Source organism: Phyllopteryx taeniolatus, chromosome 1 (genome assembly GCF_024500385.1).
Source record: "Phyllopteryx taeniolatus isolate TA_2022b chromosome 1, UOR_Ptae_1.2, whole genome shotgun sequence".
NCBI lineage: Eukaryota > Metazoa > Chordata > Actinopteri > Syngnathiformes > Syngnathidae > Phyllopteryx > Phyllopteryx taeniolatus.
In genome coordinates this window covers 34707023-34724470 of record NC_084502.1, presented here as the reverse complement: position 1 = coordinate 34724470, position 17448 = coordinate 34707023, and the positions used below count along the sequence as shown (strand labels likewise).

General features: G+C 41.5%; 1 protein-coding gene across 1 annotated transcript; it reads right to left on the bottom strand.

Annotated features, from left to right (window-relative positions):
- Nucleotides 1–783: 783 nt before the first annotated feature.
- Nucleotides 784–6044, bottom strand: LOC133486266 (neuropeptides B/W receptor type 2-like). Its single transcript, XM_061791158.1, has 2 exons — nucleotides 5870–6044; nucleotides 784–5791 (listed from the first exon to the last, which is right to left on the bottom strand). Exon 2 carries the CDS (start codon nucleotides 5334–5336, stop codon nucleotides 4323–4325), a length of 1014 nt encoding a protein of 337 aa, XP_061647142.1. The 5' UTR covers nucleotides 5337–5791; nucleotides 5870–6044; the 3' UTR covers nucleotides 784–4322.
- Between the last annotated feature and the right edge of the window lie 11404 nt (nucleotides 6045–17448).

The window sequence follows — 17448 nt, the reverse complement described above, 5'->3', positions numbered from 1 at the left end:
CTATCTATCTATCTATCTATCTATCTATCTATCTATCTATCTATCTATCTATCTATCTATCTATCTATCTATCTATCTATCTATCTATCTATCTATCTATCTATCTATCTATCTATCTATCTATCTATCTATCTATCTATCTATCTATCTATCTATCTATCTATCTATCTATCTATCTATCTATCTATCTATCTATCTATCTATCTATCTATCTATCTATCTATCTATCTATCTATCTATCTATCTATCTATCTATCTATCTATCTATCTATCTATCTATCTATCTATCTATCTATCTATCTATCTATCTATCTATCTATCTATCTATCTATCTATCTATCTATCTATCTATCTATCTATCTATCTATCTATCTATCTATCTATCTATCTATCTATCTATCTATCTATCTATCTATCTATCTATCTATCTATCTATCTATCTATCTATCTATCTATCTATCTATCTATCTATCTATCTATCTATCTATCTATCTATCTATCTATCTATCTATCTATCTATCTATCTATCTATCTATCTATCTATCTATCTATCTATCTATCTATCTATCCAGAAAAATATAAATATAAAGCAAATACATCCAAGGAGGGCCAACTAGGATCCCATCACACACCTACCTGCGTTTTACGTAGTCTTCACGATATGAGGGGTGTTTTTAAGTATCTATCTATCTATCTATCTATCTATCTATCTATCTATCTATCTATCTATCTATCTATCTATCTATCTATCTATCTATCTATCTATCTATCTATCCAGAAAAATATAAATATAAAGCAAATACATCCAAGGAGGGCCAACTAGGATCCCATCACACACCTACCTGCGTTTTACGTAGTCTTCACGATATGAGGGGTGTTTTTAAGTGAAATTAAAAAATGGTGGACCACCAACCACTTGGCTGGATTTAAACGGTGGCTTCTAAGTGTAAAATTCTGCTTTAGGTCAATATCTTCAAAAGTTTGTTTACTGAACACCTGAGACCAGCATGCACACAAAATGCAAGTAAAAAATGATCGCCAAAAAAAGAAATAAATAAAAAAACACATTAAATTAAAGTACACATTTTACACGTTCATCATCTAAAAGAGCTCCCAGTTGTCTTACTAACATGTCAGTGATGTGCTTTTGTCAAAATACCCCAAGGATGAAGAACTACAGACATTTTGGGAGGTGACAAAAGCACTCAAACTCTGTAATTAAGTAGAAGTAAACAAATGACTGATAAAATTATAGAAGTATTTAATCAACCACTTTGAAGGGAAGTTTGCAGTTTTTAAATAAACAACCACTTTGTCAGATACCGTATGTTAAAACTGTCTGTACAACCTGACGGAAGAATATTATTAAAATTTTCTTGCTAACCGACATGCCTACATAGCAGCCATGTTAGGGAAGACGATGTCCCTATCAAAGGCAATGTATGTACATTAAAATTAAGTCATAACTTGCTCATTTCTCAACCGATTTTTATAAAGTTCACTTCTTTGTCAATGCCAAAGCGTGTTCTATCAGTACATGTCTGTCACTCGCCACATCCTGACACATAAACAGCAGGAGGCGATGACATTTCCTCATTGAATGTATTCTGCGGTGTAATTTTTGCCTATATTGAAAGTTTGGAAGGATTTTTTGGAGTGTGGAGTTTGCATGTTCTACTGTCCTTGCGTGGGTTTTCTCTGTATTCGCTAGCTTCCTCCAACATTCCAAAAACATGCATGTTAGGTTCATTAAAGACTGAATTGTCCATAGGTGTGAATTTGGATGTGATTTGTTGTTTATCTGTATGTGCCCTGAGAAAGGCTGGCAAACAGTCCAGGGTGCACCCTGTCTCCTGCCCAAATGCATGAATGGAACTACTGTATGTATTTATTTTCTGACATTTCACTCCAACACCAACTTGAGTTGAGCTTTACTGATAGATTTATTTGTGAAGTCATACATTCCATTTATTGAAATCTTCGCTGTAGAAGAATAAAAACATGAATTACAATTACAAAGTCAGTGAAATAAAGAACAAGCACTTTTTTAGTGTGTGATTCATTCATAAAGAGGGGAAGCAGCAGCCAATCGATGAGATTCAATCTGCGACCTTTTGCTGACAGGTCAATAATTCATTCTGCCGCTGTGCAGCTCAGTGCTGATGAACACGACCTTGGGAATGACCCAAACATCCACCTGGGCAACAGACGTCTTTTTTCAAACAGTGACATGTGTGCAGGTGATTAAATGTCTGCACCAGTACTGTCTGTCAATATAAATACACCGAAGGCCTAATTATAAAAGGTCGATTTCGGCCGCTACACAGGTGACACATGAAGTAATGAAGCAGTCAAGTGTAATTACACAATATTGGACCCAAATCACATTCAATGTGTCTATACAATACATTTTAATAATATTTTAATTCACGTTCACAGCCGAGACACACTCATTGCAGGATGAAGCCTTAAAAGTTTCACGGAGAATCTTGCAAAATGGATGCATGTTGACATCAAATTAAAAAACGTGAGAACCGTCCAGTAACCTTGATTAACTTGTCCTCTCTGGCATTGACTTACAAAGTTAAACAGCGGTATGGAAAATGGATGGATGGATGAAATCTTTCATTTGAAACACCACAGAAGCTTTGAGCCTTTCATTTACATTCATTTTTCAAAGGTAAACATGCATGAAAGGATTTCTGCCTTGCAGGTGGCAACAAAAGCACAAGACAAAAGATTCCAAAAGGCCTAAACAGTAGACCAACTCTACTGTTAGGCCTCTCTCTCTCTCTCTCTCTCTCTCTCTCTCTCTCTCTCTCTCTCTCTCTCGCTCTCTCTCGCTCGCTCGCTCTCTATCTATCGCTCACTCTGTCACTTACATTTAATGATTAGAATGTGCCAGGATACTCAGAATAAATGTTGAATGGATCAAAAGAGAAACATTTAACACCAAAAAAAGGATCAAATGTAAACTTTTTGACCTGTTAGTACAATACAATAGTAAGGCTGTCATAATCATACACTTTTCACAAATGAAAAAAAAGGGATTTGTAGGGAAAAAATAAAAATATGGCCTCGATGAAAAGCCGCAATGGAAAAAGGAAACATTTTTCAACGTTTTAAAATGTTAAGCTGAAATCAATAACATGGTTTTGATTGTGCACAATGTAACTGTGGTTTAACTATGGATGAATAAAGTAGCAGAGTAAATGTAATATTTCTTTGCGTTCACATGTATTGCATTTAGTTCGTATGTAAGAAACCTTTTTACTGTGATTCATGTAAAAGCAAAAACTCAAGGACTTTGTGATGACAGGAAGGTATGACTGTTGTAACGAGCCTCTACGGCTGCCAGGGGGCCACAAAGGCTTACAATCACATAAGTTAACTGTCTAACACATCATACATGAAGCAAGAGCCCTCCTGTCCCATGCTTGTATTATTACCTCAGGCCAAAAGCAACACGACAAACATCAGACTTGTGCAAAACACAACACCACATCAGGAACAGTGAGCATTAACACTAACGTGATGATCAAGACTGAAATGACTTCTAGCAATTGTCTTTGTAACTATATCTGCAGACAGGTAAATAGACAAGGGTCTTGAACTTTGCTCATTAGGAGCAAATTGTTAGGGATCAACTTTCCACTGTCGCACAAAAAATGTTATGTTCTCCCCGTGCTTGCAGTGTTTGTTTTTTTTTTTTTTTTTTACCTCCCACATTCTAAAAACATGCATGTTAGGCTAACTGAACACTACAAGTTACCCGTAGGTGTGAATGGTTGTTTGTCTACATGTGCCCTGCGAATAGCTGGGGATCATTCTAATCATCAATCATCATTCCGATCATTCATCTTATACAAAAGTAAGCTGCAATAAGCTCTAGCTCATCTGCGACCCAACTGAACTTTTATTTGAATAAATTGTGTCAGTTTGGGCCAAACAACCCTGAAAACATCTTTGTGGACAGTGTGTTCAATTATGAACTGTTCTTCATAACAAATGTACAATTAGACATATTGATGTTGAGTTTTCTGTACATGTGACTGCACGTGCAACAACAAACTAAAAACATGACCCATATGTTCACATTTTAAACACAAGAGTTAATATCATCGCTTGAATGTTTGCTGATTGTATTCATTTCTTTTGATAATCCAACACAAAATGTGGTGGGCATACTTTTGTTATCTTATGGCCACTGACCAAACACTGATATATACATATACACTTTTTTTTTTTTTTTTTAACTGGTATAACTTGTACAAATGTACACATTTTAACTCTCTGTGGACCCTTATGACAGCCCTGTCGATTCAGGCAGGCCTACATTCCAGCATCTTCTTGAAGGCCTTCCTGAAACTGTCGTCGAGGAATGCGTAGAGAAATGGGTTGAGGCAGGAGTTGGCGTAGCTGAGACTGGTGATGAAGTAGGAGATTCCAATGAGCAAGGGTGTGGTCCTCAGGTCGGTAGTCAGGGCCACAATGGTACTGAGGTGGAATGGCGTCCAGCAGAACAAGCATACAGCCAAGACGATGAAGACCATGATGGTGACCTTTTTCTTGGCTTTGTCCAGCGCTTTGGCATTGCTGTTGAGGTGCATGTTCCTCAGCTTGTAGAGCATCAGGGTGTACAAGATGCAAATGGTGGAGACTGGAATGGCAAAGCCCAGCATGAGGGTGTAGATCCGACTGGCTTTGAACCACAAGCTCTCCGGTGCAGGGAAGCTGAGCACGCAGCTCTTCCTGCCGTCGTTGGGTTCGATGTAGACACTGGCAAAAATGCTGAATGGCATCACAATGAGGATGACTAAAAGCCACACGCACAAAGAGATGATTTTGGCGGCCCGGTAGGTGCGGTAAGGCATGCGCTTGGACCTCACTGTGGCAAGGACCACCAGGTAGCGGTCCACGCTCATCACAGTCAGGAAGTAGATGCTGGAGAAGATGTTATAGTGGTCGATGCTGAGGATGATTTTGCACAAAACCTCTCCAAAGGGCCAGTAGTGCAGGAGGTGCTCACCAATGTTGATGGGGAGCACCAACGTGAACAAGTCATCGGCGATGGCCAGATTGAGGATGAACATGTTGGTGACTGTTTTCATCTTTGGCGCTTTGAGAATAACGTAGATGACGGCAGTGTTGCCAGTCAGGCCCACAGCGCAGATGACCGAGTAGATGATGGGCAAGATGACATAGAGGTCAGCATAGAAGTAGAACTCAGACGGAGGGGTGCAGCTCAGGTTGGTCAGGTTACCTGAGGAGAGAGTGTAGAAGTCAACTGAATCGTCACACAGCAGCGGTGCGATGATGCTAGACACGTTCTTCATTTTTTGGACAGGAACCCAAAAGTCCCTAATAATACATGTTGAAGGATATGTTCGAATAATTCCAGAGGAACGTCTTCATGCACAGTTGAGCTGAAAGATGAATCTCAAAGAACGTTTTACAAATCAGAGTGAGGTGAGGTTAGATCCTCATGTATGTTTTGACTTGAATGATGAATAATCCTTACAGTCTTGAGCTTTTTTTGAATGAATGAAATGTCTGTTCAGAGTTCAGATAAAACAAAAAATACATTTAAAAAAAAGATTGTCATTTTTCCTTCACAGGGACTCTGTCAGGGTCAATCCACTTGGATTCTTTTCATGTCGAAGTCCATTTGCAGTGCTTCCTCTGAATCTCCTCTGTCCAAGAGGGACGCTTGTACTGTACTGTGCTCCTCTGCTAGGTGCCCCCTCTCTCGACTTCACCTCCTCCTCTTTCGTGAACCCTGAAGACAGAGCTGTTTTGGAAGGAAAATGTTCAAAATATTGAATAGAATATAAACAAGATTTAAAATATTGAAACTGCTATAATTTACCTTCGATAATGCGACCCAGCAGGAGAGGAACAATGCCTTGAACAACAGCTAAATACAAATTAAAAAAAACAACTAAATGTCTAACACCATATTTTTAACAAGATATCACAGGCTTTTGAAGAAGTGTTAGTCTAAGGGAGAGAATTCAGCCGCCGTAGCATTCTCCTCTTCAATCCTCTCTATGCTCCCAGCTCAAGGCGGTCTCTCTCTCTCTCTCTCTCTCTCTCTCTCTCTCTCTCTCTCTCTCTCTCTCTCTCTCTCTCAACCATCCCCCTTTTACATCACAAAAAGATTTCAGTGCCATGTGGTCCAAACATATAGATATGAGGCTTTAAGTTGATGAGTTTTATTTCCTGTTACTTCTAAGGTAGCGATTATCATTACTAACTGATGGGAGGAGTGATTGCATTGATTATGGCACGCACATGGTTGGGATGAGGAAGCATGCCAGGGGTTTTCCTCTGGGCCTCCTCCTGGTTGTACGTGCCCGAAGACCTCACCAGGGAGGCGTCCAAGAGGCATCCTAACTAGATGCCTAAGCCACCTCATCAGGCTCCTCCTAAAGAAGAAGCTCTACTCTGAGCTCCTCACAGATGACTGAGCTTCTAACCACCTTGTATTAGTGATTTTGCTCTTTTGTTCACTACCCACAGCTCGAGACAACAGGTATTGGGAACGTAGATCGACCAGTAAATCCTTCTTCCTCACGTTAGACCAGTGCAGAATTTGCATCTCCAACCTGGAGAGGGAATGTAACCCCTTTCTGGGTGAGGCCATGCTCTCAGATTTTAAACTGATCCCTCATCCCAGCGACTTCACACCGTTCCAATGAGAGTTGAGGAGTACGCCTCGATGAAACCTATAGAACCCCAAAAGACTTGGCTTTCCCACTGGGCTTGCTGGTAGGTTTTTGGAAGTATTTAAACTATCCCCTCCATCGACCCACAACATCTGAGTTGAGGTTAGCAGCGCTCCATTGCCACCATATGCAGTGTGGCATATGATGGTGGTCCCCCTCCCTGAAATCGTTCTCCATGGCCTCATCAAACTCCTTCCATGCCTGAATTTTTGCCTCAGCGACCACCAAAGCTACATTCCACTTGATGGAACCCATAAGCTGCTCCATGCAAAAATGATTGCTCAAACTGCTTCTTCTCACAGCTGTTGTCCCCCAATGTGTTTTGGAATCTCCTTCTGACAGAATCAAAATTCCAAGCACTTGACAGTATATGAATCAACAGGGGAAAAAGTCTCGAGCCCACTACCAATATTTGTGAAAATAATCCAACTATCCATTTTCAACAGCGCTTATCCTGGTTAGGGTCACGGGAGCCTATGCCAGCTGACGTGGGGCAAAAGGCAGACTACACCCTGAACTGGTCACCAGTCAGTCACAGGGCACATATAGACATGGACAACCATTCACACTCATGTTCACACCGTCACTGAGTGGGCACTGAACCCACGCTGCCCGCACCAAAGCCAGGTGAGTGTACCACTACAACATCAGTGACCTGTGAAAATAATTACTTCCTTCAAATAACAAACCATTAGCTGTGTGTGTTTTTTTCCAAGATGATGTCAGTTTAGGGATTAAAACAAAATAATCATCTCTATGATTGAATGCAGTGATTATTACAGCAATAACACATTTTTATTGTTAGTAAAATTGTGCAGTTGTGAAAATGTCATATGTGTAATTCAAAATGGAGAAGTTGCCACAAACTTGTAGCTATAAAACAGACATCAAACTGAGGTTTAAATTTTTAGCAGCACCGTTGTCATGGAAACATGTCCTAAAACATGCAGAGAGGTTTTCGCTCTCTCCGGTGTTAAGGACCATTCCGACACATGAGAATTCCCTCTACGTCTGCACACCCACATTGAAAATCAGTCGACCTAGAAAAAGGAATTAAAAGACAGGTTCTTCAGACCACCGCTCATCTTCTTTCCCATCTTTCCTCCCTGAATATTTCAAAACACCCAGAAACCTAGTGGAGCCTCTTGATTGTGAATTCAATTCAACCAATAACTAAAAATCTAAACAAAATATTTTATCTTTAAAAACATCCCGAGGACCCTCCTCCTTCACTTAATCCCATTCTTGCCATTCCTATGGATCAGCACTCTCACCTATATGGCTTTATGGAGGTGATACATATTAAAATATGTTGAATGGTAGAACCCTTGTTCTGTTAAAAGTATTTATATAAGACAGTAGAACCTCTGAGGTTGAACACAACTGTTTCAAAGCTATTATTCCCTTAGGCCACGAGTGTCAACCTCAATCGCACAGGGGGCCGAAATTCAAAGCACAAATATTTTTTACATAAATTTGAATCTAAACACCAATCCATCCATTTTCTGAGCCGCTTCTCCTCACTAGGGTCGCGGGCGTGCTGGAGCCTATCCCAAAATAAGAATGTCCTTCAATAAAAATCAAAACTTCCAACTATTAACAGTCCCTGCCTATGAGTTGATAAAAGGCATTAAAAACAAACATTAATTTAATTATGTTATATTCTTTGTTTCAGCCACGTTGCTCCGCACACGACAAACAGGTCTGTCTTTTACTTCAGTGAACAGACAATCTGCCTCCCACCTGTCTTGGAAGTTAACCGTTTTCCATCTTTCGTTTGGCCATTTTTGGGAAGGGGAAGTATAAATTTGCTCGAGGAGACTGGCAGCATAGTTGCAAATGACAGCAACAGAAAGGGAAGGGGCGCTCGCCTGTCGAGACTGATGGCCCAACAACACACTAGCAAAGCATTCTGGGATTTGTAATATTAGTGGCGCATGTGCTATATACTGGCGGGCCAGCTCTAATACACATTTAATATGGTCTTGCGGGCCAAATATAATTACATCGTGGGCCAAATTTGGCCCCCGGGCCTGAGTTTGTCGTGTTTGTGCTAGGCCATAGAGAGACTTGTACACAAGAAGAGCTGTTTTAAAGTCTCTTCTCTGCACGACAAGAAGCCAGTGCAGAGACCTCAGCACTGGACTAATGTGCTCGTATTTTCTGGTACTGGTCAGGACTCGAGCAGCAGCATTTTCACTGTAATGCAGCTGTTTAACAGCTCGTTTAGAGAAGCCATTGAGCAGGCCGTTACAGTAGTCTAACCTGCTGGAGATAAAGACATGTATTAGTCTAATGTTGCAGTCTGAAATGAGATGTTAACTAAATGAGCAAGTTGTGGTAACAAACTGTTCAGCACCAGTTTTAGAAATCTAGTGGGTAAATCATCAAGGCAGCATGTACATGAACTCAGACCGGAAATAATTGCTTCAACAGTGACAGGTGTGACGTGTCAGTTCAAGGTGTTACATGGCTGAAGTGTTGTCATTTGTGTGGTAGAGATTATTGCATTTTTAATACCTTGAACTTTGTCATTAAAGAATATTGCAAATTCATTGCATTGAGATTTGCTGCACCCCCTGCAGTTTGCCTACCAAGCGAACAGGTCTGCGGATGATGCAGTCAACATGGGACTGCACTTCATCCTAGAACACCTCGACAGTGCAGGGACCTACGCGAGGATCCTGTTCGTGGACTTCAGCTCAGCGTTCAACACCATCATCCCTGAACTCCTTTCATCCAAGCTTCTCCAGCTCAGCGTCTCACCTGCCATCTGCCAGTGGATTTACAGCTTCCTGACGGGCAGAACACAGGAGGTGAGGCTGGGAGAGACCACCTCATCCACACGCAGCATCAGCACTGGGGCGCCCCAAGGTTGTGTCCTCTCTCCGCTGCTCTTCTCTCTCTACACGAACGACTGCACCTCAGCGAACCCGACTGTCAAACTCCTGAAGTTTGCAGATGACACCACTGTCATCGGCCTCATCAAGGACGGTAACGAGTCTGCATATCGACAGGAAGCGGAGCGGCTGGAGCTGTGGTGCGGCCGACACAACCTGGAGCTGAACACGCTCAAGACTGTGGAGATGATTGTGGTCTTCAGGAGGCATCCTTCGCCACAGCTGCCCCTCACGTTGTCCAGCTGCCTTGTGTCAACCGTCGAGACCTTCAAGTTCCTGGGAATTACAGTCTCTCAGGACCTGAAGTGGGCGACCAACATCAACTCCGTCCTCAAAAAGGCCCAGCAGAGGATGTACTTCCTGCGGCTTCTGAGAAAGCACGGCCTGCCACCGGAGCTGCTGAGGCAGTTCTAAACAGCGGTCATCGAATCAGTCCTGTGTTCTTCCATCACAGTCTGGTTTGGTGCTGCTACAAAAAAGGACAAACTCCGACTGCAACGGCTAATCAAAACTGCTGAAAGGATTGTCGGTACCCCCCTACCCACCATTGAGGACTTGCACGCTGCCAGAACTAAGACAAGGGCGTGCAAAATCCTCTCGGACCCTCCGCACCCCGGTCACCAGCTCTTCCAGCTCCTTCCCTCAGGTAGGTGCTACCGATCAATGCAAACTAGAACTAGTAGACATTCCAACAGCTTCTTCCCTCTTGCGATCAACTTCTTAAACACCTAACCTACAATGCCATTACAACATGGTGGCAATTTTTTGACTTGAGTTTGTTGTCACATTTCTGTGGGGCCAATTATGTATTACTCGTGCACTCACTGTAGTTGTCTCGCCATGCTGCACTATTTGCATATGCTGGCCACTCATGCCAGAGTAGCATCTGCTCCATTTGCACACTGATTGAGGAGTATCTAACATTTGCACAACCAACATTGTCCCAGATTATCGCACTACTCGTCACTTTAAACCGCATACACTCCTTGAAGTCTCAGCACCGTTTGCACAATGGTCATTGCACCGGACTATTGCAATATTAGTCATTCGAACTGCTCTAAGTGCTAGAGGACTCTACATTTTTTTTTTTGCACAAATGTCAAAAAAGAATAATGTACCGGAATTACCAGATAACTAGCAACCCTTTACTGCACAGTGACTGTTTTTTTTTTTTTTTTTTGTCAATGTCTTTATGTCTCCAAAGTGTTCTGTAAATTGACTGTCTGTTGTCGTACTAGAGCGGCTCCAACTACCGGAGACAAATTCCTTGTGTGTTTTGGACATACTTGGCAAATAAAGATGATTCTGATTCTGATTCTGATTTAGAAGTGAGTTCTAAGGGTAGTGAAACTGGAGGGTTTGTTAATCTGTTTGCTGTGGAAAACAGGACATGAGAGTTGTTGCTGCATCTTGTGATAATTTCAGAAAAATACCCCTCCCTTGTTCTACACAAAGTCTGGTTGAACACATACATTTTCTTTGTAAATCTCATAATCAACATGGAGATTTGACTAATGCCATTTCCGCTCAGCTCTCCGGCACTCCCTTTTCTGTGCCCTGACAGAGTCTTTTCTCCATGGTACCTTTTGTCTGTTATTAACCATCCTAACTTTGACAGGAGCGATGACATCCAAAACATTTAAAGCACTCGCGACTTGACTCGAGACTTGCATGTCTCGACTTGGGACTTGACTAAAAGCAATGACTTGGTCCCACCTCGGCTATAAAGTGCAGAAATACGCCCAAGTGTAACTATTCAAATCATGTCACAATGATGTCAGATGTTATTGTTTCCCTGCAGTCTTGGAAAGTGTTTTAAAAAGTTGGTGCCAACTACCATACCATTAGCAGAGAAAACTGGTTTTCACCATCTGGTGGGTCACTACACTACTTGACCTAATGCGAACAGTGAAATTGTTTTCATATTTTTAAAAAGAAAGGGTGTCTTCTAATGACTTAAAAAAAAACAAAAAAATTGCTGAACTAAATATGAAATTGCCTGGTTCTTAGCACGTCATAAAAACACATGAATAGTAAACCTTGAAACCAGCAGTACAATTTATGACAACAGATTTGACAAAGGATCAGGTTGACAGCATTTAGAATACATCTCTGACATCCGACCATAAAGCTCTTGTGGTCATCCATTAGCATGAGCAAAGACTTCCCAGGAACATAAACATCCTGACACCGACTCAGAGGTGGGTCTGCCATGATGGATCAGACTCTAGTCTGCCAAGTGTCTGTAAAACACTCAACACCACGACAAGAATGAAATATCTGTCGCTGCCCTCTTGGAGTATAAATTGATGCTAAAAGCCCAAGGACACCAGTAGGGGCTGGTGTGGGATAAAAAATAATGAAGTTGATTATCTTTGCAAATATGTCAGATAACAGACAAGTAGTGCTATTGTATATCAATATCTGGCTAAGAGGAGGACTGAAGTACGAATCTTTAGACCTGCCCACATGTAAATGTGGGTAAAAAGTCCTCTTTTTTTCTTCCTGCAATATGTGTACAGTGGAAAGTCTAAACACCCCTGCTCAAATGCCAGGTTTAAGTGAAAATAAAACAACCGAAAACAAGACCAATATTGTTTCATCATTCTAAAGAACCAAGACAAAAATAAGCAATTGACATATCGTGGTTGCACAAGTGTGGACACCCTCTTATAACTGGGGGTGTGACTGTGTTCAGAATTACCCTATCGCATTCAAACTCATGATCTTCGTTGTTTATTTCTTACGCTCTAAAATATTTCATCCCCCCAATTAAGTCATATGGGCTTTAGGCCACATTAAATTGATTTATCTTGGTTTAATTTCACAGTTTGAACAGGGATGTGTAGACTTTTTATACTCACTGAATATGTTGAATTTGAAATGAATTGAATCTTCATGCTTTACCAGATGCTGCCACTGCCAGTTTATAATCAGGCATATGGGGGTCACCTCCTTGTAATCTGTAAACCAAGTCGACTTTTCACTAAAGCATGAGGGGCAAGGGACACAACAGAAATTAGTTATACTGTAATAAGATTTTCCATCGCACTGTCAACCTACAAACTGATTTTGATAAAGGTTCGATAATATAAAAATCCCATTTCTTCTCTTTAATGATAACCTTGTGTCAAACTTTTCATTTGTTTTTTACTATTTCTATACCGTTCCTATTATTTAATACCCCATTAATCTAACAATAAAGTCAATCATCATTTTAAGATTTTTATCATCCCAGAAGTGGCATAAGGTCATCATTTCCAACTAATCATAGTTCAGTTAATACTTTCCATTTATTTTTCCTCATGAAACTTTGAATAGTTTACAACAACAGATGGCCAATGAACCTGACGTTTATGATCCAACTGCGGCATTTGGCACTCACCAATGCCAATTTTCAACTGATGGTGTTCAAAATCGATCTCTTTTTTTTATTAATGTAACAATTTTCAAGATGGTCTTATTGTTTTTTACTTGACCAAGAGTCCTACGTTTTTTTTATTTTTTTTTAATGATAGCCAAGCTACCTGGTACTGTATCTATGGTAAAATGCCAGCCCCAATTTTTCAACTTCTCTCTTTTTTTTAACACTTCTTGGATCTAAGCATGAATCTAATAGATTTCGAAAGATAGACTACTCAAGATGGCCAAGGCGCCTACTGTTCAAAGACATAATAAGCAGCTTTGAGGCTACAAATTTAAGTGTGTGTTATCTATGGCTTGTTCAAACCCCATTAGAGCCCAGAGTAATTGACTTGCTGCTGAGAGACAGTTAGAGGTGAAGAGAATTTATTTTCCCCCACTATGCATCACCTCTTGGAAACATTTGGAGACATTAAGAAGCAAAGTGAAAGCTGGTTAAAGTTGTAGAACAGAGATCTTAAATTAAAATTTGGAGGGGTCCAGTTGCTAAGGTTTTTCCAGGGGCAAAGGTCATCAGAATCACAAACATCAAAAATGTTGAAATTTGCGTAGCTGAGCTGCAAAACAAAATCACAATAGCACATTTTGTTTTCCTCTTCACAAAATGTATTTGTGCTTATGCAAATAGGCTGTTTTGTTGTCCATGTAAAAACTAATCTCTGCCATAAATGAAACTAATTTAATCCAACTAAAGGAACATGGATACAGTAAATGTATACCCAAAAGAACAGAACTACAATGTGCTTTTTAAACACACAACTTAAACCCTTAAAAGAGCTCACATTTAAATGCAAAGAACATCAGTAACTTAAATAGCAAATAAACGGCCACCAAAATGTCCGGCCAGTGGAGTTACATTTCAGTACAAATTGTATTTTAATGCCTGTGTCTCAAAAAACAAATAAATAAATGGGGCCGTCCGGTAGGCTTGGATGTTATAGTCCGCAGCCTAATCAGCAGCCATGGCAGCATAATCAAGCACCAAGTGAACTCCCCCCGTGACCAACCAGTCGTCAACATACAGCGGCTGAAGTAAGTATTTAACACGTCACCATTTTCCTCATCAAATACTATATTTCCAAAGGTGCGATTGACATGAAAATGTCACCAGATGGGAACAACCCAAACAATCCATACATACAAAGAAAGTCGAACAAATAAGATCAGAAATTAAGTTGTGTGTAATAATGTGAAATGACACAGGGAAAAGGTCTTGAACACGCCAACTGGTATTTATTTAATACTTTGTACAAAAGCCTTTGTTTGCAATGACAGCTACAGAACGCCTCCTGTATGGAGAAACAAGTCGCACGCATTGCTCTGGTGTGATTTTGGCCCATTCCTCCACACAAGCAGTCTTCAAATCCTGAAGGTTCCGTGGGCTTCTTTTATGGACCTTGAGTTTCACTTCTTTCCATAGATTTTCGATTGGATTCAAGGCAGGTGATTGACTGAGCCATTCTAGCAGCTTTTTTTTAAAACCAATTGAGAGTGTCCTTGGCCCCATGTTTTGGATTATTATCCTGCTGAAATGTCCACCCTCGTTTCATTTTCATCATCCTCGTAGATGGCAGCAGATTTTTGCCACGAATGTCATCCTTCCTTCAATAATGTGAAGTTTATCAGTTCCATTTGCTGAACAGCAGCTCCACACCATCTTTGTTCCCACCTCACACCTTTTGGTGTGGTGTTTTTAGGGTAATGTGCAGTGCCATTTCTCCTCCAAACATGGTGTGCATTACGGCATCCAAACAGTTCAATTTTGGTCTCATCCAACCAGACTATATTCTCCCAGTACTTAACTGGCTTGTCCCAATGTAGTTCAGCAAACTTTAAACGAGGTTTGACATGCTTTTTTTTCAGCAATGTGGTCTTGCGTGATGAGCGTGCATACAGGCCATGGCAGCGGAGTACATTACTCACTGTTTTCCTTGTGACAACAGTACCTGCTAATTCCAGGTCTTTTTGAAGCTCTCCACACATGGTCATTGGCTCTAGGACAACTCTTCTGATTATTATTTGCACTCCTCTGTCAGAAATCTTGCGAGGCACACCTGATCGAGGCAAATTTATGGTGGTCTGATTGGCTACAGGTATTATGCCTGTGCAGCGGGCAGGAATTGCTTAGCCAATTGTCAACAGGTGGCAGGGGGGTTGCGAGTGCCAGCCATCACAGAATGCCACCCTGCGCGGCTGCTATATTGCCCATATCAGAAACCACCACTACAAACAACCATTCACACAATTTTGCTATTTTTATTAACCTATACCATGCATGTTTTTGGAATGTGGGAGGAAGCCAGACTACCAGGAGAAAACCCACTCGGGCACGGGGAGAACGTGCATAGGAAGGCCGGAGCCTGGATTCAAACCTGTGACTTCTGAACTTTGAGGCAGATGTGCTAACCAGTATCCAACGTTCCGCCGCATATAAATATGTAGTGTATTCAATTAAATATAGGTCGAACATGATTTGCAAATCATTGGATTCTGTTTTTATATATGTTTAACATAACGTTCCAACGGCGGCACATGTGAGTGCGAATGTTTGTTTGTTTATATGTGCCCTACGATAGGCTGGCGACCAGTTCAGGGTGTACCCCACCTCTCGCCCGAAGATAGCTGGGATAGGCTCCAGTACGCCCGCAACCCTAGCGAGGAGAAACGGTATGGAAAAGGGATGGCAAATGTCTTTACAGGCAGGGGGAAAGAAAAGTATTTGTTGTTGAGGCTCTCCAGGCTGGAAGTTAATTAATTTACCGTCCGGGTGCGAAACCAGCTGTCTGTGTCTCGGCTTTGATGCTACTGGCTTGTAATTGATTTAGCTTCTGTGTGCGAAGTGAAACCTGGCATACCGTGGTCATCTCCCTCAGCGGGGAATGGTGACAGCCTTTATTGTTCAATGAGGCATTTCCTCATTGAACTACTATCTATTCTGTGGTGTAATTTTGAGTTATATTGAATGTCTAAATGTTTGTTTGTTCTTTAGACAATAACGAGTGAAAACAGTGACAGTGCAACATTTTGATGGGCTTTTTTTTTCTTTTTTTTTTAAATCGCTTGTTGAAAGGCCTCCTTGAGAAAAGAAGACCGCGACATTCTCCCACATGACTTGAGTGCTTGCAGATTAATTTCCGCATATATTAATGGGTTTCTTCAGCTCAGTTCTGTAGTGATTGCGTAACAAATGCCTCTAAGACGGTTGAAAAGAATTCCGATGGATGACACAGGCGTTTCCGTAGGGTTCATGATGGCATTGTGGAACACAGGCAGACTTTGATGTACACCGCTGGCTGTCACGGCGGACAATCACTTCGCCATGTTCATCCTATTTTATCAGGCTTGAACGCTTGATAAAATAGCTTTGGACAATGATGTTAAACAGGTGTTTGATTTTGGGACGTGGCTTCTGCTACAATCTTGGGACTTGGCTGATCGCGGACTTTGGTGAGCACTGTTGCCTGTCACGCCAGACACCTGACGAGGACATCTTTCCAGCCAAAAGCTTAACGTTGCTTAATGTCCCAAAACTGCGAGAAATGCATCCATCCATCCATCCATCCATCCATCCATTTTCTTTACTGCTTATCCTCACTAGGGTTGCGGGCTGCTGGAGCCTATCCCAGCTATCTTTGGGCTAGAGGCGGGGTACACCCTGAACTGGTCGCTAGCCAATCGCAGGGCACATAGAAACAAACAACCATTCGCCCTCACATTCACATCTACGGGCAATTTAGAGTTGCCAATTAACCTACCACACATGTTTTTGGGATGTGGGAGGAAACCGGAGTGCCCGGAGAAAACCCACGCAGGCACGGGGAGAACATGCAAACTCCACACAGGCGGGGCCGGGATTTGAACCCCAGGGAAGAAATGCATGTCACCAAAATTCATGTGCACATCTCTATTTATGCCCGCTTACACCTGAATATATCGGCACAATCAGCCAGGTATTTTTTTATCATGTGGACATAAAGCGGTTTGCTCTCCATATGTGCTCACTATACAGAAAAAGTTCAACATCGCATAATGTCGGAAAAGTATCATCAATCATCACCCAAAATGTGTGTGTGTGTGTGTGGGGGGGGGGGGGGGTACTGTCGGTTCATTGCCACCGAAAAAATAACTGTCCCAAAACTATACACCCTGTGAGTCGCCCCAGTATTGCGCCACCCTATCGGATCGACAGGGGGAATGCTGCCACCCCCGAGAATACCGGCTTGCGCTGCTGCCTCGGTCGCCGATATCCAAAGTCCCCAATGCTTCCACCTCTGAAAATAGCCCAAATATTATGGATTTTATGGACGTTAAGTGTGTTCCTCATTAAGCAAGATTAAAGCTTTTTCTCTAGTAAGCATCTTTGGAGAGGAAAATGCTTAACATCCATAAAATAAAAG

Excerpts from the sequence above, each read along its gene's own strand:
- LOC133486266 (XM_061791158.1), bottom strand. The coding sequence starts at position 5,336 with ATGAAGAACGTGTCTAGCATCATCGCACCGCTGCTGTGTGACGATTCA.